At 36.2% G+C, this 25,546-nt stretch overlaps 1 protein-coding gene across 4 annotated transcripts in view; it reads right to left on the bottom strand.

Moving 5' to 3' along the window:
• Positions 1 to 25,546, bottom strand: part of Fut8 (fucosyltransferase 8) — a 240,380-nt gene that overhangs the window by 101,458 nt on the left and 113,376 nt on the right. For all 4 annotated transcript variants that reach the window (XM_029484493.2, XM_085830487.1, XM_029484494.2 and 1 more), the window contains 2 exons: positions 11,588 to 11,703; positions 11,313 to 11,475 (listed from right to left, as the gene is read on the bottom strand). In XM_029484493.2, coding sequence (XP_029340353.1) covers positions 11,313 to 11,475; positions 11,588 to 11,703 — 279 coding nt within the window. The remainder of the gene's footprint in view (positions 1 to 11,312; positions 11,476 to 11,587; positions 11,704 to 25,546) is intronic.

Genomic DNA, 25,546 nt, shown 5'->3' with positions numbered 1-25,546 from the left:
GTCTATGTTTGTGCTATTGCACTTCCCAGAGTGATTATTCTATTTTCATAATCATAAAACTTTTATGTGTAAAGAGAGGGTGTCTAGTCTGTCTTAAATTTGTCATCAGGGAAACTATAACACAGAAGGTTTTTATTTATTTCTGATTCAAAATGCTAAAACATAAAAACTTCCCTCAAGGGCCAGTACAGTTATAATTCATACAAGAATAATCTGAAGGTGAAGATTCAACATCCAAGATAAACTGGAATAAGAGATTGCTGCAAAGTCTAGTCCCTAGGTAAATCTGGTTCACAGACAAGAAAAATTACTTGAAATTCGTCTAAACTTGCTGTGCTGGTAGGTCATTTTCATTGCCAGTTTCACTGGAGTTAGAAGCATCAAGTGAATGAGGGTATTTTCAAAAAGGCTTGACTGCAGACTCAAACAACAGTAGGCACCCATCGCCTTTCTCTCTCTGTGTTGGTGTCCCAGACTGAATAAAAGGAATAAGCAAGTGGAGCACCTGCATTCCTCTGCCTCCTGACTGCAAACAAGTGACCTGCAGCCTAACACCCCTGCCAACTTGAGTTTCCTGCAATAGTAGACTGTACTCTCAAACTGAGCATCAAAATAACTTTTGGGCTTTAAGTTGTTTCTTGTCAGGTAGTTGATCACAGTAGCAAGGAAAGTAACTGAAACATTGACCTCATTTCTCCATGTCTAAGAACAGCTAAAAATAGGTTTAGAGTAATTCCTCCTTATACATCAGAGATGCATTTGGAAACCCCCATCCAGTAGATGCTTGAAATTTGCAGTACCAATTTTCCCAATACATACAAACCCATAGTAATGTTTATTTATAGATTATATGTAGCAAGAAATCAATATGTCTACCTCTGTACTTTGTGGTATTAAGAAGCAAAGCAAGGGCTTCATGAAAGCAAGCACTACAGCACTGCCATAGTCCATCTGGTAACAAAGATAGCTACTAAGTGAGTGTTGGTTAGCATGTGCAGTATGGATTGAATATGCAAAGAGATTATTCACATCCTGGCAAGATGGTATGAGATCTCAACTATGCCACTTAGAATGATATGCAATTTAAAACTTGTGAACTGTTTATTTCTGGAATTTTCCATTTAGTATTTTTGAACTGTGGTTGACAATAGCTAACAGACTAGAAAGCAAACAATGGATAAGGGGGTACTACTGGAATTCTGCTTACTTCAGAGGGTTATTGAACTAGTAAGGTGGTTATATTGATAATGAAGACACTTTATCATTAGTACGATTAGCATATACACAATCTTTAGTAAATCATTAGTTTCAATATGTAAATCTTTCTTCAGTTTGGACACCTCCCCCCAAATTATTATATAGGCAGACAAAACAGAACAATGGGTACCAGGTGCAGTATACTTTTTCACCTAGATCCTTAAAACTACAATTTAAGGGCAAAGGGGACATTCCCTGAAGAAAATGAAGAATTAGTATCTGGTAGATAGACTAATTAGTAAAGAGAATGAGAATAACTTTCCATAAAAATACCTGCCTGTGCTCATAAGCACTAGGAATTATGTTTATTATCATTTGAAAATATACCTGGATGTCTACAGAAAACATTTTAGTCAAAGAATTCTAAAAGTTGAGAAAAGTTATAAACATTAAGAATAAGAATAAGAATCTGAAAGAAATTAAGATTGTTCCTCCTCTTTCCATGTAATGTGTGTGTGAGTGAGAGAGAGAGAGAGAGAGAGAGAGAGAGAGAGAGAGAGGAGGGAGAAAGAGAAAGAGAAAAAAACCACAAAAATCTGATCTGAAGAACTCTTAAAACTCAACATTTTAAGAGTGGAAACACTAATTCTTAAACCTTCCAAAGTGAGTGGAAACAAAACAAAGTTACTAGGCCACAACAGCTATGATTAAAAAAAAAAAAATCTTACATTGTACAAGCCATTAGCCTATCAATCTTTCCCTATCATTAGACAGATAACTATATCCCGTATCTCTAAAGTCCTTTTCCAGCCTCCATAATGGCCTTTTGTGTATCAGCCAATCTCTAATCAGGACACTCAGCCATAAGTATCATTTATTATTTCCTATTAACAATGCTGCCATTACATATTACTGATAATGAGATATACAGACTCAGCAAGGAAGACCAGAGTGTTGCTTCCCAGACGGCTTTTTCAAGAGCTTTAGTCAACATAATTGAGAAATAGATTACTGGCTATTTGGCTCTGTGAGCCTTCCTGTCCTTCAATTTGAAGTTCAATAACTGTTATCATTTAAAAGCAGAAAGAAGAAGCCCCAGCAATTATTTCATAAACTGGTATCTGGCAGGATGAAGAAGGCAAAAGAATCAAAGTAGTAGTAATTAAGTGGAATACAGCTCTGCAGCAATCTAAAGGGTGATAATACAAAAAACCCACAGTAGACTCAGAGGTCAAGGGACAAATTTAAGCACTAAAACCATAGTACCATACAGATAATAAAACCACAATGGCAAAAACAATCATCCCAAAATATTTACTTCCATCTCACCATTTCAAAGAAAGGGGCTGAGTCCAGTCATGATTAATGATAAAAACAGCAAAATAAAAACAAAACAAGAGAAACTACTTGGCTGCATTACTGTGAAACACATTAGCTAGCAATGAAGGAACTTCACTGGAGACCCAGCGGTGCTATGGCTTGAGATCTGTGCAGCAGGGAATATGCGACTAGGCAGCATACCCCTCTAAGTTCTTCATTTCTATTTAAGATTTATTTATTTTATTATTTGATATGTGGGTGTTTTTTCTGCATGTATAAAGGTGTACTGAATGTGTGCCTGGTATCCAGAGAGGTCAGAAAACTGCATAGAATCCCTTGGGACTGTAGTTATAGATGGTTGTGAGCTGCCATGTGAGTGAGTGCTAGGAATCAAACTCAATTCCTCTGTGAGAGCAACAAGTGCCATTAACCTCAGAGCCTCTTCTAAAGCCCCCTACATTCCTTATAAACTATTACTAATTACTACCAGGTGATTACCCACATTGGTAGTAAACAACAGGACCTCAGCAGTTATTTAATCATACATAACAGGTTAATCAAATAAATACTGTTTTGCTAAAATTATCAGGTGAGCTAAAACCTAGATATAAGCATGATATTTAGCTTCTAGGCTATGATCTAGTCTCATATTGGGCACTATTACTGATTATAAAAAAAAAAAAACAAAGGATTTTTTCCCTAAATAATCCTGGAATTTAGAGTAACAAACTATGATAGTCATGTTGCAGAACAGTTATCACGTAGATAATAATAAAAGAACTTCTTCCCTACCTTTCTTACCATCAACCTTAATCTCTGTTATGAAAAAAATCTTGGAAGTAGGCCCCAGCCCTTCTCAAATCTGGCTTTAGAGCAGTCCTGTCTAAACTGGGTCTGTGCTCTCAGATGCACACCTGCAGATCTTACACCTACAGCAGATCCAACAACTATGCGATGCGATAAATAGAAAGTCCTGTCAGCTGCAGTATGATGAGCTCTGCTCACCCGAGAGTCTATTACAATCTACAATTACTTGAGATTATTCAAGGAAAGGACACAAACTAGCTAAGAAAAAGTAAGCTCCAACAAGAAGATGCATGCAAGAGGCTCAGTTTAGTATAAGGATACAGAGCGGCTGAACGTGAGGGATGGGAAAGAGGGAAGTGAAGTTGGGATCGAAGAGAAGGGATGGCAATGCCATGTCAGACAAAATGGACTCTTAGTCAAAACTGCTCACACAGGTCAAACAAGCTCACTTATTATAACAAAGGGATAGCTTTATTATGAGACTGTAACAAGTGTAGACATACCCAACACAATGGCATATAGACAAAGCAAATGTTAAAAGAACTAAAAGGAAACTCCTGCAGCAACAGAACTAGTAACAGTGGGAGACTTGACACCTCATTTCTAGCAATGCACAGATCATCCTGACATGAAATCAATGGAGGAACAGTAGACTTTAACTCACAGGCCAAAGAGAACATTCTAATAGTCAAAGTCATGCTCTTCTGAGCACACATGAAACATTTTACAATGTACATGATATGTTATGCTTCAAATAAGGCTTAACAAATATAATAATTAAAACCATATTAAGGAGATATCATTCAGCCTTCCGTTACCCCCCTTTTTTTCCTGAACTGGAGCTCTAACCCAGGGTCTTGCATATATTAAACAAATGCTTTTCCAATGTACTATCTATCCCCCAGCCTCATATTGGGTACAATTACTGACTGTAAACAACAAAAACAAACAAACAAACAAACAAACAAAAAACAAAGAAATTTTTTCCTAAATAATACACAGTCAAAGAAATAGGTAATCGCTTCTCGGCCTTTTGGCAAAGATGTAGAAGTAAGAGGTAAATCAAGATATTATCCCAAGACAAAGTGTAGACACAACAAGCTCACACTTGGATGCAAGAGTGCTAAGAGCTAGCAACAGTTGTAAATACCTACATTTAAAAAGAAATATCTCAAACATCTCAACTCAAAGCTTAAGGAACTAGATGATGTACAAACTAAGGTGCAGTACAAAATATGTAGACTACCAACAGCTAGGGAGAAAATTCAAGGGAAGATATTCAGTGATTATATGACACTATTGCTGAGGCCATGTTGTGTGTGCAGAAAGAAGCCTGGCATGGCTGTCCTCTGAGAGGCTCTACCAGCAACTGACTGAGACAAATGCAGATACTGAAAGCCAACCATTGGATTGAGATCAGGAACCAATATGGAAGAGTTAGAGGAAGGACTGAATGAGTTGAAGGGGATTATAACCCCATAGGAAGAACAACAATGTCAATTAACTCAGACCCCTCAGAGCTCCCAAAGACTAAGCCAAAAGCCAAGGAGCATACATGGGCTGGTTCATGGCCCCAGGAACAGGTGTAGCAGTGCACTGCCTTATATGGGCTCAGTGTAAGAGGATGCACTTAATCCTGTGGAAACTTTATGCCCCGGGGAAGAAGGATGCTGGCGAGGGTGTCATGGAGATAGATGGATGGATGGGGGAACACCCTCTCAGAGGCAGGGTGTATAAGTGAAGAACTAGGGGAGGAGGGACCAGGAAGGGGGGCAACTTTCAGAATGTAAATAAATAATTTAATAATAATAATAATAATAAAAGAATGCAGTCGTAAAATAAATCTAAAAGCCACAAATTTCATTTAGGGAATAAATTTGCTGGACATATTTTAAGCCTGGTAATAACAATACTCCACACTTAATTCCCACTTCACAGTTATCATGGTGCAATATATTCATATCCCGAGGTTTACACTGGCCTCATAAAACAGGAAGCTTACAAATTCCTTTTTCAGATCATGAGTTGCACTGGCCAGCCTCAGCAGCACTTGTAGATGCTCCTTCCCTGCTAAAAGTCCACTACTTTGTTCATGATAACAGAAAAACAAGAGCTAGCTTCGCCTCCCTGAGGACTGCTTCATAATGAGGCACTCACAATTCTCTAGGAGGTTTGAGTGTTTTGGAACAGCGTGAGGTCAATGTGTTCTCGAGGCCCCTTTCTAGGCCATCTTAGAATTTATCCACCCTAGCAGTGCTTCAAGAGTACCAGAGACCTTCAGGGATTGTCAGGCTCATGCCCTTCCAGACATAGGATATCTTTTGCCATAAGAATCAAATGTTCAGGTAAAGATATTAAGTCTATTCTCCTTCTCTTCCAAGTTGGATGTCTTCACCCTGATGAACATGCCCTTCTTTTGCAATTCAGCTCTGAGCACTGCTGTTTACATTTTGATCTTGTTCAGAAATCTCATCAATTGTGTTCTGATTCATTGCCCTGACTTCAACTTCACTCAATCCTTTTATTCATTTTCTTTTTATTATGCTTATTTATTTGGTGCAGCATAACACAGTGTACATGTGGTAGTCAGAAGACAGCTTGTAGGAACTGGTTATCTCCTTCCACCAGGTGGGTCTCAGGTATCGAACTCAGGCTGTATGGCTTAGCAGCAAATATTTTACTAGCTAAGCCATCTTGCCATTATAAATTTTCTGTGTCTACTACTTGGCTTATTCCAATGAATAATAAGATCAAACACTGTCAATACTGCATTATCTTGAAGAACTGCCAACAAAGCCCAGTTATATAGGTCAAAGAGGTTTTGCAATATCTGGCATACAATTGTCAGTAATTATTTCATTGATCAGATGATTTATTATCTAAATGTCTTACAATTCTCTATCTACTTTTGACAGCTAGTTGGGTCCTATAGGAACCTGAAGAAAGTCAATTGTATTGAGAATTTTGGTTTCTTTAAAATCCAGTTATGTGAATATGTCTTTGGTTTCAATCCCAGGTGTGGAAGAAGAGGCTGCCTCACCACAGGTGATTATGATTTGCCTTGTGCACTATTAGGGGCATGATTTTTGCCAGCTGCAGATAGTTTAATTTTGGGACTCTGGAGAGGTCCAAGGGGGCTTGTGGCAGCCGTTACTCCCCTGCTGCTGGTTCCTGCTGGTCCTTGCTAACCCCTGCTACTGTGCTTGCTGTACATTTGCTGGACTGCTGGTTTGCTATTGCTGGATTGTTAGATATTTTGACAATTAAGACTGGAACTGTCTATAGGTACTGGACGTAATCTAAAGAGTTTTATGTCCCCTTTCTCTCTAACCTTCTTTCTCTCCTACCTAGTGCTAGGGGGTTGGAAGGGATTGGGGTGGAATCACGGTTGGAAGAGTATTTGCTATAAGAACCCAATTAAAAAAAGAAGCCAACAGCCAATCTGTACTGTGTTGTTTTGTGTGCAGCTGGGGCAGTACAATACCATTGCATGACTGCTGATGCTCTCCACTTCCTCAAGGCAGCCTGTGTAACCACTGAGGCCAGAGATAAACCCAAAAGTAAATTATAAAGAAATTCTCAGGAAACCAATAGTAAGTAAAGAGATTAAATTAGTAAACAAAATATATGAAAGCCCTGAACCAAATATATTTGCAGGTAAATTCTATATGCACTTAAAGAAAAAGCAATGTGAATCTTTCATAAAACTAAAGAAATGAGAATTTTCCAAACACATTTGAAAAGGTCAGTATTACCGCCATACCAAACCAAGTAAGAATACTACAAGAAAAGGTTAAAAAACAGCACCTCTGCTTCATTTATATACACTAATAGCCTTCACTAAATATGAGCAAACCAAATTCACTTTAAAAGAACCAAATGGGTCTACAGAGGTAAATCAGGAATAAGACGGAAGATGCTCACATCCTATACTTTTATGAATATGATTTTGGTAACCACAGCCTGACAAATTAGTCAAGAAAAAGAAATAACAAATCTAAATCAGAAGTTAAGAGTGTTTCTGTTTGCTTGGATCTGATATGATCATACATACAAAAACTCTAAAGGCATCACCAAAAATTTGATGGTACTAATAAAAATATTTGATAAAGCTGAAGGACACAAAGCCAACATAAAAAGATTACATTTTTATATACTAGCAAATGATCCCTTAAAGAAATTAAACCACATTTACAATGGCATCAAAAATGGGAATAACTTTGGGGAGATAAAAACTTGTGCACTGTTCTATAAAACTATAAGACACCAATTTAAAAAATACATATGATGCAAATGAAAAGATACCCTATGTGTATGGAATGGAAAAATTAATATTGCTTTAAGGTTCATACTGCACAAAGCAATCCACAGATTCAATGTTGTCTCTATAAAAATTCCTATGTCACTGTTTAAAGAACCAGGTAAAGCACTCTTAAAATTATTTTTAGAACTTAAGAGTGCTATCATATGAAATTATCTTGGGAAAAAAGAACAAACCTAAAGATATCACATTTCCTGACCCCAAACTATGGATCTATAATAAACATAACAGTATGGTACCTGCTTGTAAATATAATTATTTTCTACTTTTAATAATTTTCTAATTATATATCCAATAAAGGATAATAATTAAAATATATAAGGTACTCACAGCAAAATAAACAACTTGACTGAAAATAGAAAAAGGAATTAAATAGACAGTTTTCCAAACAAAAATTAAATGGCCAGCAGATACCTGAAAAGGTCCTTAAATCACTACCCATCAGAGAAATGCAAATTAAAATTATGATATATTTTCTCACACTTGTTAGGATAGTTAATATAAAAAGGTAAGAGAGGTCAACCTGAGGTCCTTAGAGAAGCCCTGTTGTAAACAGAACAAACAAGCAAACAAACAAGAACAGAGGGGGAAAGCAGAAGAGAGGACAGAGAGGGAGGGAAAGGTTAGAAAAGAGGAGAAAATAAGTTCTGGAGAGATCAGAGAGAAAGGGGAACCATGGTAATAGTTTTGGGATATAAATTAGTGAAAACACTTAAAAATACAGCTACCAAACAATATCCAATCTCATTTATTAGTAAATATTCAAATGAAATGAAATCAGTATCTCGGATCACACTAGCTAATCTATAGCAACAATCTAAGTGTCCCTTAACCGATGACTAAACACACAGACATGCACGTGAGTGTATACACACACACACACACACACACACACACACACACACACACACGACAGTAAATCCATAAAAAGGAAAGTTAAAGGAGACATGAAGTTGGGAGCAGAATCTCTTAGGGGAATCAGGGAGAGAGGGTAGGGGGATGGAGATGAGACATGGGGGACAGATACAATCACTACATTATATAGATTTATATGAAACTGTCAAGGAATTTTTCAAAGAAAAGAAATCTTGCCATTTCTGGCATCATGGATAAATCTGTAGTGTATTATTCTATGTGAAATGAGCCAGCAAGAGAAAAACAAATACTGTAATGTGCTTACTTAGAGACAGAATCTAAAAACTTCAACCTCACATAAGCATGTGCCTAGGGTTAGAAAGCAGGAGAAATGCAGAGGCACTGTCAATTGGTACGAACATTCAGCTGTGAGATGAAATGAGTTCTGTATCTAATAGACGGACATAATGTAGTAATGCTTGATTGTTTGCTTGATACTTCTAAGACAGTACATGCTTTCAACAAACACACATTCACACACATACATGTGAACCGTGCGGCAAAGAATATGTCCACTCACTTAACTGTTGTAACAATTACACTCTATGTATGCATAGTACACAAATTATAAAAAGTGTACAACTTATAGATTCCCACTCTGGGTTTTGGCAGTCAGATCCAAGGCCCAGCACTGAGCTATGGCCACAACCATCATTTATCAGAAAATTATACCTCAGTAAAACACCTAAGTGCATTTCCCTTAACACTGACTATCACTAAAAGAGTAAGAGAGGTGCACAGAGAAATGTAAATGAGAAACTGACATATAAACACTGATTTTTCAGAAACGACAGGTCTGTTACTAGTTTGGAAACAACTTACATACCATACTTTGGACTACTGTAAAAATAAAACAATAAGTATAGCATAAATTAAAATATTAATAAAAGAGGAAATCAGATTTATTATATATAAAAACTCTTGGTGGTATTCTATGAATATTCTAATATTCTGTGAATCTAATGCTATTAAAAAAGTCTATGAAAAATAAAAATGGAGACTTTTGTGGTATAAAAAGCCAAGTAGAATTATACACTAAAGTCCATTTTAGTTCTTAGATTTAAGAATTTAAATATGGCCAGTGTGAGAATATTTCCCATAGGATACAAATCCTTCCTATTTGTATATTTACTACTTTGAAGGTTATTTCTCTAATGTGTTACTGTGTTTGCTAATTATTTGTATTACTAGATTCTAATCTTACTTCCAGGAATTAAATTAGTACCCTGTGTTTTCTCCTAGAGTCATTACATTCTCCAGTTAAGACAATATAAGAAATGGACTTGTGTACTTATACTTCGCATTTTGTTTTCAGAGAAATACCATTTAATATATACTAAATGGCAATCCTAGAACTTAGTATAATTTTTTCAAAAGTTCAACTACCCAAAACTGTAATGACGACTTACAGACATTTATCATGGGCTTATTTACTGTACTCACTTTTACTTTATACATGTAATTAGAAAAGCATAAGCACAAATTATATTTACAAAATAATTTAAAATGATTGTATTTAGAAAAATCTCAGATTTAATTCTTCAACAAGTAATTTAACCACAACATTTGAGCAAAAATTTCATCAGAAGTCAATATTCAAATTTTGTTTTTATACCACATAATCTACTTATATCAAATCTGGACTATATTTTTCTATAAAACTGTAATAAGCAAACCACACAAACACAAAGGCCTGTTTAACAGAAGCTTCGAGCAGAGAATCAGCTTTAAGGTAGAAGCCTACTAAAGATTTGGTCTAACTGTCTAACTATGTGCTTACCGCCAGCTAGGATAAGCACTAGGACTGCCTAGTTTGGAGCATAATAATTCTACAACTATTTAAATCTATACCATCATATTTCTATAAACCAGTACTGCTAAAATAGTTCTAATACACAGAGACTTTATATGTAATTTTGCTTAAAACGGGAGAGAAATCTTTCAAAATCACTGTAATATTGCTGATGATGTTAATATATGTGACTCTCTTGTTTGTATGGCATAATTAATTTCTCTTCACAGCAGTAGGTAGTACTAACACAATCATTTTTCTTTCATTGTTCACTAATAGGACAGTAATTCCCATGAGAATCTTACTGAGAACACAGGCTTTAAATATAATAAGCCAAAGGATGTTTCACTTTATTTAGAATAATTTTCATGTACGTTTTATCTACATGACCACTAACACCAAAATGTTTTCTTTTCTATGGGTGTTAAATTGCTAGAAATGTGTAAATCGGAGAAACAAATTTAGGCAGGCAGCAGATATTAGGTGCACCCTCTAGAAATAAACAAAAATGAACAGAATACTACCCTTTATCCAAAACCTGTTAGCCTTTCACTAGAAACTCTTTAAAGGTGCTATTTTTAAGTCTGTAACGTCTGGAAATTAGAAACATTAACTGCAGCCTTGGTTTGAATTCCAATGCACTTTAATGTGAACCCACATGCTCTACTTCAAATATCAGTTGTTACAAAAACTCTGACAGTAAGACACTTTCATATATTAACTGCCACAATTTATATGTTATGATTCTTAGCAATACTCTTTGAATAATATCTTACTGTCGTATAGATTGGCTGATCAACTGCAATTGGCAATTAATTATCTTTTGAGATATCAGATAATCTACCACTCTTAAATAGTACTACTTGCCAATCTGCACTGAAATTAGAAAAAAGTCTCAATGTCTCATTTATAAATTATATCTTCATGGAAGCCCAGATGAAGCATGTAGGGGCATACTACCTTTCATGGTGTCCTAAATCCAAAAGAATTTCATCTGCATGTCTTTGGAGTTCATTTCCTTCTAAATGCTTTAATTTCTTCAGTTCGCTTTGTAGAAAAAACCAGAGCTCTTTAGCTCCATTTTCAATCCTCCGTCTTAAGATTTCATGATCCTTCCCCAGACCTGCAAAGAATAGAAAGCATAAGTGTTTCTAACATTTTGGTAAGAAGATTTTTCAATTATTTGTTCTAAAGTCAACATATTAAGATGGAAAACAATGTGTATAATCACATACCATTTCTAGCTTGTTTCTTGTAATTTTCAATCTGTTCTTTGGCCTTAACAAGTTGTTCTTCTAAAACACGGACTCTTCCTGTAGCTGTCCCCTGGTCAATGGGGCCTTCTGGTATTCTGTATTCAAAGAGGAAGATATGAATATTTATACTGTATAACAAAACATATGTATACTTTGCTAAACCATATTTATTAGTGTCGCTAAAGGTCATTAAGCATACCCAAAAAGAGTTACAAACTGACTTTCCAACTGTAGAGGATTCATCATAAGGACTGGCATGAGAAAGAACAAGACCAGAAATGAATTGTGTAGTTGATATTTAAGTTCTCCTGGGAGTTAAGAAATCTTTAGAGCCATATTCTAAAAACTTTCTCCTTATTTGGGGTGTCACCTTTGGTGGCAAAATGGTCAATTTCATAGTGGTGCTATAAATATCAAAAGTGTAGGAGAAGGTGAAGTGACTTAAAGGGAGTAAGGATGTAACTGAAAGGGTCTCTGCAGAGTCGTCAAATAGCAAAGACAAAGCAATTCTATATTAATCTCAGAATCAGGTTATATGACTGTTTCAATTGGTGAATCCATAGCTAGCAATGGTTTTATAGGGGAGGGAAAGATAAGAGAGGAAGAAAAATACATTTTAAAAAATTGAATTGGCTTTTTCTATTTGTCGGAAACAAACAAATCATTCAGTAATACTTGTTGAAAAAAATATAGGAACTCTAGGAGCCTTTGCTTCTATCATCAACCTATCTGTCCTACTTCTTTCTAGACCTGGCTAACTTCTAGCATCCTTGCTTTTAGATGACTTTCATCAGTACTTTATACTCCATTTTGTTATAAATATATAGATAATGCTTTGGTAGGCTAGACAGAAATGTTCCAAAAATATTTGCATTTTAATTTCTGGGATTTATAAATATTACTTTATATGGGAAAAAAAAACAACTTGGAATATGTGATTAAGGATCCTGAGCCTGGGAGGCTGCCTAGTGTGATGTAGGTGGGTGGTAAATGTGATCATGAGAATCCACAGGAAAGAGAATAGAGAAGTGTACATGGGTGCTCACTTTTAAGATGCAGGAAAGACCTATAAGTGAGAAATGCATCTTTTTTGGAAACTGGAAAAGGAAAGAGAGCTTTGACTCCTGGAGCTTCCCTATTAAATACTGCCTCTAGACACCTTGGATCTAGCTCAGAGAAAGTCATTTCTGACTTCTAGCTTCCAAAACAATCACAGGTAAGAAAAAAAAAAGCCTGTTGTTTAAAGATAGCAACCTTCTGGTATTTATCTCAACTCCCAGAGGAAATACACACAGAGAGAAACATATTCTTTTGCAAAATTGTAAATATTAAATAATGGGTTGATTCTTCTTCAAAAGTATAATTATTAAAAGAAAAATTCTCTATTCTTAACACCACTGACCGTTGCAGGAACTTGGTTTCTAAGTTATATGTGGTGGAACCTAAACCAAGACAATAATACAATCCTTTGGTACTAATGTGGTTAGATAGATATTTTGTTTTTTAATAAGAAGCAGCTTTTTAAACATATTACAGAACTGATGAAGCCAAATTAACTATTAATTACCTCTACTGCACTTCAGAATGTGTTTAGTGTTGCAATTATTGTTTTACATATAGTATAATTGTATTTAGTACTGAGAACATGAAACTGTATGTATTAAGATCAAATAGAAGCATTAAAATGATCATCTTCCATACATGTATCTTGACTAATATATGAGTATTTAAATATGCATATACATAAACAAGGCATTACTGATATGTAATTTTTAATAGCTGATCCCTCTTCTTTCAAAATTAGATGGATCGTTTCTTGGAAATCATGTAAAATGAAAAGAACAAAAATCCTTTTACATTTTGGGACCTATTGTGGAGGCACTGTGCCATTTACAGTGACTTCTCGACCAAAACATAACAAAGATTAAAAAAAATTCAAACAACAAAACGATTATCTCCAGGCTCTCCTTATCTCATTTCTTCCTATACTGCTGGATAATATCAGGGACAAAATAGACATAAAAAATAACATGCACTCTTTTCAGCAGATTTTCATCAAGTACTAAATCCAATCTAATTGTAATAATTTGGAATGGAAGTAGTGATTTATATTACATTATTACATATAATTATATAATCCAACTGTGAATACATGATAAAGAAAAAGAAAAAAAGAAAGCAAAAGGACTATTCTTCCAATACACTATCTAGAAACGTCTATCTGTGTGAGCAGTCCCTTTTATTTAAGCTTGAGAGTGGAATGTTCTCCTATCACATTCACTATACAAAAGATACTTAGGACTTCTACTTCCTACCATGAAAACATTACAAGAAACCAAATTTACTATCCTGTATGAAATTAAACAAAGCCAAAACTGTATGTGTACACACATATAAAAAATGTATCATGATATATGTCTTATAATATATGGTATATTATACACACACACACACACACACACACACATATATTGCATACGTGCATGTACACATACACACATGAGCTCACACACTATAACAAACAATAAAAGGCACTAGTTTCCAGAGATGAAAAACATGAGGAGAGCCCTGCAACTGCCCCAACTTACATCGAAAAAGAATTTCCACACCAGAATGCAGAGAAAGGGACAGGCTGGTGGACCCTGGTGTGTTCCCTAAGATGAAGAAATGGAACTAGAGTATAAAACTAAGACACACAGAGTTCAAATGGTAGATAGAATTCATAGACAGCTAACCACAAAGATACCCAGAGACCTGCAGAAGCAATACTTGAGAATCAACGTAGTACCAATAACACATGGAAGAAAGTGCTGAGTAGGGAAATTACTCGACTAGGAAGGAAATTCCTCAGAAAGATCAATGGAAGTGCCTGACATTCACAGTTATATGGGCCATGAAAGATAAAGCTCAGAAGGATTTGGGATACACAGTGGGGAAAGTAGCTTGAGACTAAGTTATTTTTATAGGCAATATCAAAATATCCAACTATTTTCAAGTAACTAAATCCCAGGAGAAAGCTTAAGAATACTTGAACTGATCCTGGCAGCCTGAGTCTGTAATCCCACTACAAGGGAGGTTGAGACAAGAGAACTTCAAATTAAAGGACAGCCTGGTCTATTCAGAGTAACCCTTCACCTCAAAAATGAATGAATGAATGAATGAATGAACAGACAAGTGAATGAATGAATGAATGAGTAGAGGGTTGAGTCTACTTAAGTGGTAAAACATTGGCAGCACATACAAGATCCTCAGTTCAGTCCCCAGTACCATAAAAAGGAGGAGAGAAAACTGGAAAAAAAAATACTTGTAAGACAACCCATAATGAAAAAATGAGAAAAACCAGTTAATTAAAACATACTTAGCATATAAATAGCAGTCACTTGAGGCTGGAAGCCTATGTCAGTAGCATTTTTCAAGCTCAAGTTTGAGTCCCATAACTGAAACACACACACACACACACACACACACACACACATCAAACACATAAAAGAAAAATTTAAAGGGACAATATAGGGACCAGAGCAATGGCTCAGTGGTTAAGAGCATTACAGCTCTTGCACAGGACATACGTTTGGTTCCTAGCACTCATGTGGCAGTTCACAACAGTGCACAATTCCAAGTCCAGAGGATCTAACACCCTCTTCTAATCTCTAAAGCCACCAGGCACATATATGATGCACAGACATACATACAAACAAAATACTCACTAAAGAGACAGTATTAAAAACATATTAAAAAATACAACAAAGACCATAGTTGAATTTACAGTGATGAGAACAGTCAAAGAGAAAAACAATGACTAGAATGTATTGAAGATTATCTGTTCCTTATAACTTAAGGAACACAAACTAGGACAAATGAAATCCTAATTAGAAATAGAGAATTAACAAAAATCAGAGAAGAAATCAATAAAATAGAAATTGTAAAAAAAAAAATCAATAGGGAAAAATCCATGACTCTAAGAGAGAAATGGTTCATCAGAAAAATCAATAGATGGATAATTTTTTCTCAAAAGGGCCCCAGTGTAAATACTTACAATTTTCCAAGGCTACACATGAAGACAAGGCTATATACAGGTACATATCTAACATTTAAACCATAACTATTTAAAAATATAAAACTGTTCCTATTGTGGCTTATCAGAAAGATATGGCTGGTAGAATTGGAGTCTGAGGGTTTTGTTTGACCACACCTACTCTGGATAGACTAATCAAGAAACAGGGAAACTCTCAATTCAATGTATAAAGCCAATATTGCCCCAATATCAAGAGCATGGAAAGATATTACAAGAAAAGTACCAAAATCCCTCAAGAACAGGCATTCTTACAAATTTTTTTAGCAAATGAAATATATATATATAAGAATAGTAAATCACAATCAAACTGGTTTTATCTTTGAAATGAAAGATTGGCTTACTTTAAAAATTAATCAAATTGTTTTAAGAAAACTTTGCAAAACATTTAATGCCATCACAACAGAGTAAGGAACTGAGGCAATAGCAGCATCCTTTCCTTATGAAAAGTATCAGTAAACTAGGACAGTGTAGGGATGTTCTCTACTGGGCAATATTCATCCATGAAAATTCTATTGCTAAATATATAGATTCATTCCCCAAGACTGGAAAAAAATTACTTCTCTCAATTTTCCATTCAATATAAGTAAACAGAAGGGGAAGACACAAAGTCATGCTACTTACAGATAACATGAGAATCTGTGCTGGCAAACACAGAAGTGGATGCTCACAGTCAGCTATTGGATGGATCACAGGGCCCCCAATGGAGGAGCTAGAGAAAGTACCCAAGGAGCTAAAGGGGTCTGCAACCCTATAGGTGGAACAACAATATGAACTAACCAGTAACCCCCGGAGCGTGTGTCTGTAGCTGCATATATAGCAGAAGATGGCCTATATCTTCTGCTATATATGCAGCTACAGGGGAACGCCAGGGCCAAGAAGTGGGAGTGGGTGGGTAGGGGAGTGGGGGGGAGGGTATGGGGGACTTTTGGGATAGCATTGGAAATGTAAATGAAGAAAATACCTAATAAAAAATAAACCAAAAAAAAAAAAAAAGAAATGTAATTACCTTGCTTGTCAGCCATTTTTGCTCCATTGCAAATTTTTTAAAGAATAATGATGACAACATGATAAACTGTTATTGAGAAGTAACATATTTGGAATAAAATATTGAAAGGAGACTCAGAAATCTTGAAAGAGTATCTTTGGATATGTGGCCAAAATAATTCCTACACCTCCAAATATAGGCCTCCTGCAGCACAACTTGTAAGTCATCTGCATAACACAAGCTCACACCATGAGTAAGGATTTAATAATATTTTCCAAAATTCTCATAACCAAATCAAGAAACACTTCCTAAAAAAGGAACTTTCGTTTCATTAGAGAACACTGATCTTGCAGACATGCTTTAAGATAAAGGTAAAGAGCCATGATGAACAGTGCAAATGGGGAAAGAAGGTTTGAAACACAGGAATGCTGGTGAGTTTGGGATGAATTCCTCTTTCCTCACCTTCTGCAGTGCATTACATTATCTGGACTGTTCCTAGAGTGGACACCATATCCTAACACCATTTTCTTTTTTTTTTTAATTTAATTTTATTTTTATTACAATTTTTATTAGATATATTCTTCATTTACATTTCAAATGCTATCCCGAAGTCCCCTATACCCTCCCCCCGCCCTGCTCCCCAACCCACCCACTCCAACTTCTTGACCTTGGTGGTTCCCTGTACTGAGGCATATAAAATTTGCTAGACCAAGGGGCCTCTCTTTCCACTGATGGCTGGCTAGGCAAGCTTCTGCTACATATGCAGTTAGAGACACGAGCTCTGGGGGGTACTGATTAGTTCATATTGTTGTTCCATGTATAGGATTGCAGACCCCTTCAGCTCCTTGGGTACTTTCTCTAGCTCCTCCATTGGGGGCCCTGTGATCCATCCAATAGCTGACTGTGAGCATCCACTTCTGTGTTTGCTAGGCCCAGGCTTAGCCTCACAAGAGATAGCTTAATCAGGGTCCTGGCGGCAAAATCTTGCTCACATATGCAATAGTGTCTGCATTTGGTTGCTGATTATGGGATGGAATCCCAGGTGGGGCAGTCTCTGGATGGTCCTTCCTTCCATCTCAGTTCCAAACTTTGTCTCTGTAACTCCTTCCATGGATATTTTGTTCCCTATTCTAAGGAGGAATGAAGTATCCACACTTTGGTCTTCCTTCTTCTTGAGTTTCATGTGTTTTGCAAATTGTATCTTGGGTATTCTAAGTTTCTGGGCTAATATCCACTTATCAGTGAGTGCATATCATGTGTGTTCTTTTGTGGTTGGGTTACCTCACTCAGGATGATATCCTCCAGATACATCCATTTGTCTAAGAATTTCATGAATTAATTGTTTTTAATTGCTGAGTAGTACTCTATTATGTAAATGTACCACATGTATCCATTCTACTGTTGAGGGACATCTCGGTTCTTTACAGCTTCTGGCTATTATAAATAAGGCTACTATGAACATAGTGGAGCATGTGTCCTCATTACAAGTTGGAACATCTTCTGGGTACATGCCCAGGAAAGGTATTGCTGTATCTTCTTGTAGTACTGTGTGCAGTTTTCTGAGGAACTGCCAGACTGATTTCCAGAGTGGTTGTACAAGCTTGCAATCCTACCAGCAATGGAGGAGTGTTCCTTTTTCTCCACATCCTTGCCAGCATCTGCTGTCACCTTAATTTTTTATCTTATCCATTCTGACTGGTGTGAGGTAGAATCTCAGGGTTGTTTTGAATTGCATTTCCCTGGTGATTAAGGATGTTGAACATTTTTTCAGGTGCTTCTCCGCCATTCAATATTCCTCAGTTGAGAATTCTTTGTTTAGCTCTGTACCACATTTTTAATGGGAATATTTAAATTTCTGGAGTCTAGCTTCTTGAGTTCTTTGTATATATTGGATATTAGTCCCCTATCAGATTTAGGATTGGTAAAAATCCTTTCCCAATCTGTTGGTGGCCTTTTTATCTTATTGACAGTGTCTTTTCGCTTGTAGAAGTTTTGCAATTTTATGAGGTCCCATTTGTTGATTCTTGATCTTATAGCACAAGCCATTGTTGTTCTGTTCAGGAATTTTTCCCCTGTGCCCATATCTTCAAGGCTTTTCTCCACTTTCTTCTCTATAAATTTCAGTGTTTCTGGTCTTATGTGGAGTTCTTTGATCCACTTAGACTCAAGCTTTGTACAAGAAGATAAGAATGGATCAATTCGCATTCTTCTACATGATAATGCCAGTTGTGCCAGCACCATTTGTTGAAAATGCTGTCTTTTTTCCACTGGATGGTTTTAGCTCCCTTGTCAAAGATCAAGTGACCATAGGTGCGTGGGTTCATTTCTGAGTCTTCAATTCTATTCCATTCATCTATCTGTCTGTCGCTGTACCAGTACCATGCAGTTTTTATCACAATTGCTCTGTAGTACAGCTTGAGGTCAGGCATGGTGATTCCACCAGAGGTTCTTTTATTGTTGAGAAGAGTTTTTGCTATCCTAGGTTTTTTGTTACTCCAGATAAATTTGCAAATTGCCCTTTCTAACGCAGTGAAGAATTGAGTTGGAATTTTGATGGGGATTTCATTGAATCTGTAGATTGCTTTCAGCGAGATAGCCATACCATTTTCTTTTACTACTGCGATAGCACTGATAACTGAATCTTTTTGCTTTCTTGTTGTTTGTAAGGTTGGAAACTGGGCTCAGACAAAACAAGTTTTATGTTCAAAAGCTTATCTCAAAACCACTAAGACATTTATAAATTCATCTTCATTATTTGACTATGGAAACAAAACATTATTTTCTCCACAAGAGAATAAACAAGTCTAGGGAGAAGATAAAAAAGGAAAAATGATCACTGTGTGGAGGGAGATTGGGAGAATAGTTTACTGGTAACTAGCTTGCCTCGTATCGATGAGGACCTGAATTCAATCAAACTGCCCCACACACCATCATCATCACCACCACCACCACCACCACCACCACCACCACTACTACCATACCGCCACAAACACAATCACCACCACCACAACAAAACTAACCAAAGCTAAATAAATTAGTCCAGATTTAAGCAAATACCTTTATATATTCTTTTCTCACAAATCAAAAGTATATATAAATGTATATACAGAGATGTACATAAAAACTTCAACGTGTACATTTATACAGATCTCAATGACTAGAGTCCTTTTAATGTAAAGTCAGAGCACATTAGCCCAGCTGAATACTTACCACAACAAACTGCCTAACTTTCAAAGCAAATACTTGAAACATTTCCTTAATTCACTTTTTGTTTGTTTTATTGCCAGTGTTTAAAACAATATAGTAATAGCTACTATAATTTATAGCACTCCACTTATATTCTGTCTTCTTTCACCAAGTCACATCAATAGGGTTATTATTAATCATCTATCTAACCCAGAGTTCTTCTAAATGTTTCCTTCTAGGAGTTATTTTAAGTTAAAAAAAAAAATGTGGCTGAATGGGTCTCAAAGCTTGCAGTAGAGTATAAATTACCAGATTCCAAAATGAAACAGACAAAAGCTGTTTACAGGGAAGAATGGCAGTCCTCAACTACAAGCCCACAGTCAGAGCTCTGCTGGACAGCTGAGCTGCTTCTGGGGGACCTTTAGTTCACAAAGTCCATCTTCTGTGTGCAGTTGTTACTTTTTCCCTTTCCAACTAAAGTTGAAACTTCAAAAAGCCCTTGATAATAAAAGACAACTTCACAAATCACATATTTATTCTTCCAGAAAAGAAAACTTCCCTTATTTAGTAAGGGGAAAGTAAATTGTGGGCCATTCTTTAATCCAGAAGTTATTTATTTCACAGACAAATAGTCACATATTCCTGAACTACTTTCCAGCAAAGGAGCAACTACAGCTCACAACCATAGTGAAAGCCCTGACAGGTAGACAGTCAGACAGAGACAGACAGACACAGAAATACTAATACATGTCCACAGAGATTTGCACTTGTTTTAAAAAATGAAGCTGGAGTGTGCATATACAGACACACACACATACATACACACACACACACACACACACACACACAGAGACAGACAGACAGACAGACAGACAGACAGAGAGACAGAGAGACAGAGAAAGACAGAGAGACGCATGCTCGTGCGTGTACAAAAACAAAAAATTACAGAAAAGCCTTTGAAATTAATGCCTTGGTTATAAGCAAGTGGAAACATCCCAAAGAGGTAGGCTGTAAGATCTAGATGCAATCAATGTCCTTTTGCTTACTGCTAGTTTTAAAAACTGTTATCATGCAATACAGTTTATACCTTTGTGGTTACGACCAGCTCACACAAAGATTTGATACAAATAATCTGTGTTTTGCCTGAACCACTGATCTTATCGGTAAAACCTGAAGCTGCTGGATTATATAAAATACACTGGCACACACAAACCTGCTTTAATGCACAAACTTCTCTAGGTTTTCATGCAGAATTCTTTAGGAGGCAGCACAACCACTTCCCAAATAAGACATTAAAGATGAGGTAGTAGTCATGAAGCATTCTAGCTGCAATCTGTGGTACCTCAGAGGTCAAGACCTCTTCAGCTTCTCCACCTGCTGCCACATTACAATTGTAATAATACCACTTAACCTTAGGCAGCTTCATCTCTCTTCCCCCAGCACTATCAGGCAAGTTTGCCAATATTAAGTTATTTAAAAAACAACAACAACAACAACCCTTGTGAGGTGAACATTTTCACCTAAAGGTTAACTGTTACAGAAAGGTTGGTTTTCCTTGTGTGTTGTTGCTGTGTGGCTGAGGGATAACACACATTTTTAGCATTTCCCATAGTTTGGTAAACTTTGGAGTAGAAGAGAAAGAAGGGATTTCCCCCACCCCCACACACTGGTCCTAATCCTTTAGATTTACATATAAAAATAATTATATATGCTAAGTCAAGATACTTCAACTTCAGCAAACACCTACACCCTTCCCATTTCCTGTGGATTTGTCTGTATCCTGTATTACAAATGTACTGAGTATGTTAAAGCTAAAAATATACTTGTTGCAAAGACATGTCCAATTCAAAAGACTTGGAAGCAACGTTTTTCATACTCTGTGTGCATGTACATGTGTGCATGATTTGTGAAGGCTAGAGGTGAACATGGCCTAGCTTCTTCACTTGCTTCCTCACTCTCACTAGGCATACATAATGTCATTGGTAGTAAGGTACTCAAGAAGGGCAGCAAAATATGAGCCACCCTAAAAAAGGATGAAGAGTTTGTATGTGATGGAGAGAAAAATATTTAAAATGAAAGAACAAAACAAAACAAAAGTTAGCAGTTTGAAAGCCTATGATACTCACACCCCATGAACACATGAACACTTTCCACTATTACCGGTATAGCAGGTGGAGGGACAGGGACTAAAGACTCACAAGACTGAGCTTTCTGACATGGCTACAAAATAAAGATTTGCCCTAGGTCATGTTCCTGGCCTAACTTTTTTTTAATCTTGTAAGAGTCATGGCATGTTTCTTAATAAACAAAAGTTCATTTCATAATAATTTGCCTAAATATAAATACTTAATTTAGAAATATCTAATTTTGACAACTGATATTAATTTCATTAATAAGCTTTAATAAGGCCATAATTTATGTGCCAGTCTAAGACTATTTTAAAGATACATAATATTCCAAGGAATGCAAAAACAAACAAATAAAATAAAAACCCTAACAGATCTTTGTCTAATAATCCATTGACAATTGCCTCAGACTTTACATGTAAACACAGGATAATGAACAAGTATGATTTTTAACTGATCTAAAACATTCTTACTGATCACACTTAACACTTTGATTTTTTTCTTTACACTGACCTTTAGAACACTTGAGGGTTTGTGTAAAATGAGAGTTCTTCCATAGAAAGCCTGCCTTGAAGTAAGACTTTATTACTTCCAAAATCAGTCACACTTCTTCCTACAAGTTTCCCTTAGCATCAAGCACATATAATCAGCAACAATACACAAGCTAATGGAACGATTCCCCTTGTTCAGCAGTCTTATCACTATAGATGTGCTACAGGATTGCTTGAAAAGCATTTTATCATTCTTAACAGTGGTGTATCATTTTCACAAATGCAAATAAAATCTCTTTTCAATTTGCCATCTTACTAAAGAAATCACCATTTGCTGTTTATTTCTTAATATCTCAGAGCAAATATATTCTTTTTCTTTCACATCCTAAAAATACTCTCTGAAAGCCTTTTGTGTACTTTGACTGAGAGGAGAGAGACAGAGCAACAAATCCTTAAATTCAGAACAACAAAAGGATGGCATCTAGGGATGTTAGATTTTAATAACACAGTGACAAATCTAGAGGTACAGATGCTTCCTAAGACCAATGCAAAATATAGTCCTAAATTCCAATTTATCTGTGCAATAATTAAATTTCTGAGTTAAGTAATGTGTAAAAACTAAGACATAAAAGGCACCAAGTGGACATGTGTGAATAATTTATAATCAGAAACAAATAATCCCCATATAAACTGAGGGTTGAATAAAATTCATTCAAGTTTCATCACTCGATGGATTTTATTAAAGATATCAAGTTCTGGATACTACAATACAATTAGTAAGATATCTGCTCCTTCAGCACACTGACTTAAGATTCAATTCAATAGACAAATGTAAAAATAAAATTAACACTCTGTGATAAATGTGTATAATGGCAAGAATAAATGATTAAGTGCTGAGAGAATACATGGAAATGGTACCTTATGGGGATAAAAAGGACCAAGAAAGAACTCTCAGAGAAAGTTAGAATGTTAAAGAATCAGTACTCATGAAAAATACTTCAGGAAAGAGCTATGGAGACGTCTCAGTGGATAAAGTGCTTGCTATTTAAGTGTAAGGATGGGAGTTCGGATTCCATTTGCCCACATAAATACTAGGTAAACTTGATGGCCCATATTCCAGAAATCAAAAGGCAAAGAGACAGGAGATTCCGAGAGCAAGCTGGTTACCTACATTAGTTGTCCCACGAGTTCTGGGACAACTGAGAGACCCTGCTTCAAAGAAGAAAAAGAAAAACCAAGAAGATTCTCATTAGCAACTTCAGGTCTCCACATGCACCTATGCATACGGAAATGCATGTTCTGAAAGCGCTTAGGGAAGCTGAGTACAGGGCTAAATCAGCATAACAGGGAAAGTATACAGGAATACACAGACGCAAAGCATACGGATTTTGGAGAACTGAAGGTTACTCAACCTAAAGGCTGAAACTTAGGATGCAAATTATAAAATACTGAGAATAAATGTTAGTGAAGCAAACAATACCACGAAATGTTAATATTATAGACCTACCTAAAATAATTAAACATATTTTTATCAAAATGTTTCACAATAATATACAATTTCTACTTGAAAATCGGATGACTTCCTTTAGGGTCTTAAATAGCCTTGAGCTCCTGATCCTCCTGTTTCTACCTCCAAAGTGTTGGTTGGTATTACAGGTATGTGCCACTGTGCCTAGTTTATGCAGTGCTGGAGATTGAATTGAGGGCATCCACACACTAGGTAAGTATTGTTCCAAGACAACTCCATTCCCAGAGCCACATAAACTTTAAGTGAAAAATTCATATATGTTTATCATGGTAATATGGCATTACCGTAAAATAAAACATATATACAACTACAATTGGAAATTCAGGACCTTATATATGGTTTTAGTTGGGTGGGAGAAAAAAAAATGCTGGTCTAACTTATCATGCTAACATTTATGTTCCTTTCCAGTTGAATCTTCATGTGACAGTATAGTTGAGAACACTGTCCTGTTTTTCTTTACCCTCAATGAAAACTCAAAACTACAACTTACAGTTAGGCAACAATATTCTAGTAGTTTCAGGAAGATATAGTAGACAAAACAAGTTGTATTCTACCCGAACTAAGAAAATAAAAGTCTGTTAAGCTGTCAATATATTGATAGAATAAGCCGGGCATAGTGGCACATGCCTTTAATCCCAGCACTCGGGAGGCAGAGGCAGGCAGATTTCTGAGTTCAAGGCCAGCCTGGTCTACAAAGTGAGTTCCAGGACAGCCAGGGCTATAAGAGAAAAACCTTTCTTGAAAAATAATATATATATATATATATATATATGTGTGTGTGTGTGTGTGTGTGTGTGTGTGTACACACAATTGATCTCTAGTAATAATCAAATATCACATATTATATACTAAAGATCTTTGAAAACAGATTAGATGAGATTTTAATTAGACAGAAAGGCTAAAAAAACAAACAAAAAAAAAAACTGGGCAGTATGGCACATTTTAATCCCAGCACTTGGAAGGCAAAAGCAGGTGGATTTCTACAGAGTTCCAGGACAGCTGGGGCTACACAGAGAAACCCTAGCTTGAAAACATGAAGGGAAGGAAGGAAGGGAAGGGGGACGGAGGGGGAAGGGAGGGAGGGAGGGAGGGAGGGAGGGATAAGGGAGGGAGGGAGGGAGGGAGGGAGGGAGGGAGGGAGGGAGGGAGGGAGGGAAGAACCAGAAGAAAGAAAAGAAAAAAAGAAATGAAAAGAAAGCAAGGCTAGGATGAAAAAAAATTAAAATTAAAAATTTAAATTTTAAAAGTTGTCTTGTATTCATTGACACAAATATCAACAACAACATTCTACACTTTTCTTTCAATAGTTCATGCTATTAAAAAAAAACTATGGCTGAATAGTTAAGGTAAATATCACAAAACCAACAATCTCTTAAAATTAGTACAATACAGAATGCCAAATAAATACTTTGTATTTATGTCTTGTTTTCTTCTGGTCCAAGGTCTTCTCCATGCTAGGAATGTACTCTATTAACTACCTTTCATACTTCGACCCACATGAACTCTCATTTCTCCACAACATATGATGTTCTACATTTAAGCAGGAG

Source organism: Mus caroli, unplaced genomic scaffold, assembly GCF_978045245.1.
Source record: "Mus caroli unplaced genomic scaffold, Mus_caroli_1 scaffold_14, whole genome shotgun sequence".
In the NCBI taxonomy this organism is placed as follows: Eukaryota; Metazoa; Chordata; class Mammalia; order Rodentia; family Muridae; genus Mus; species Mus caroli.
The sequence above is the reverse complement of the archived record's forward strand: the minus strand, read 5'-3'. Positions and strand labels throughout refer to the sequence as shown.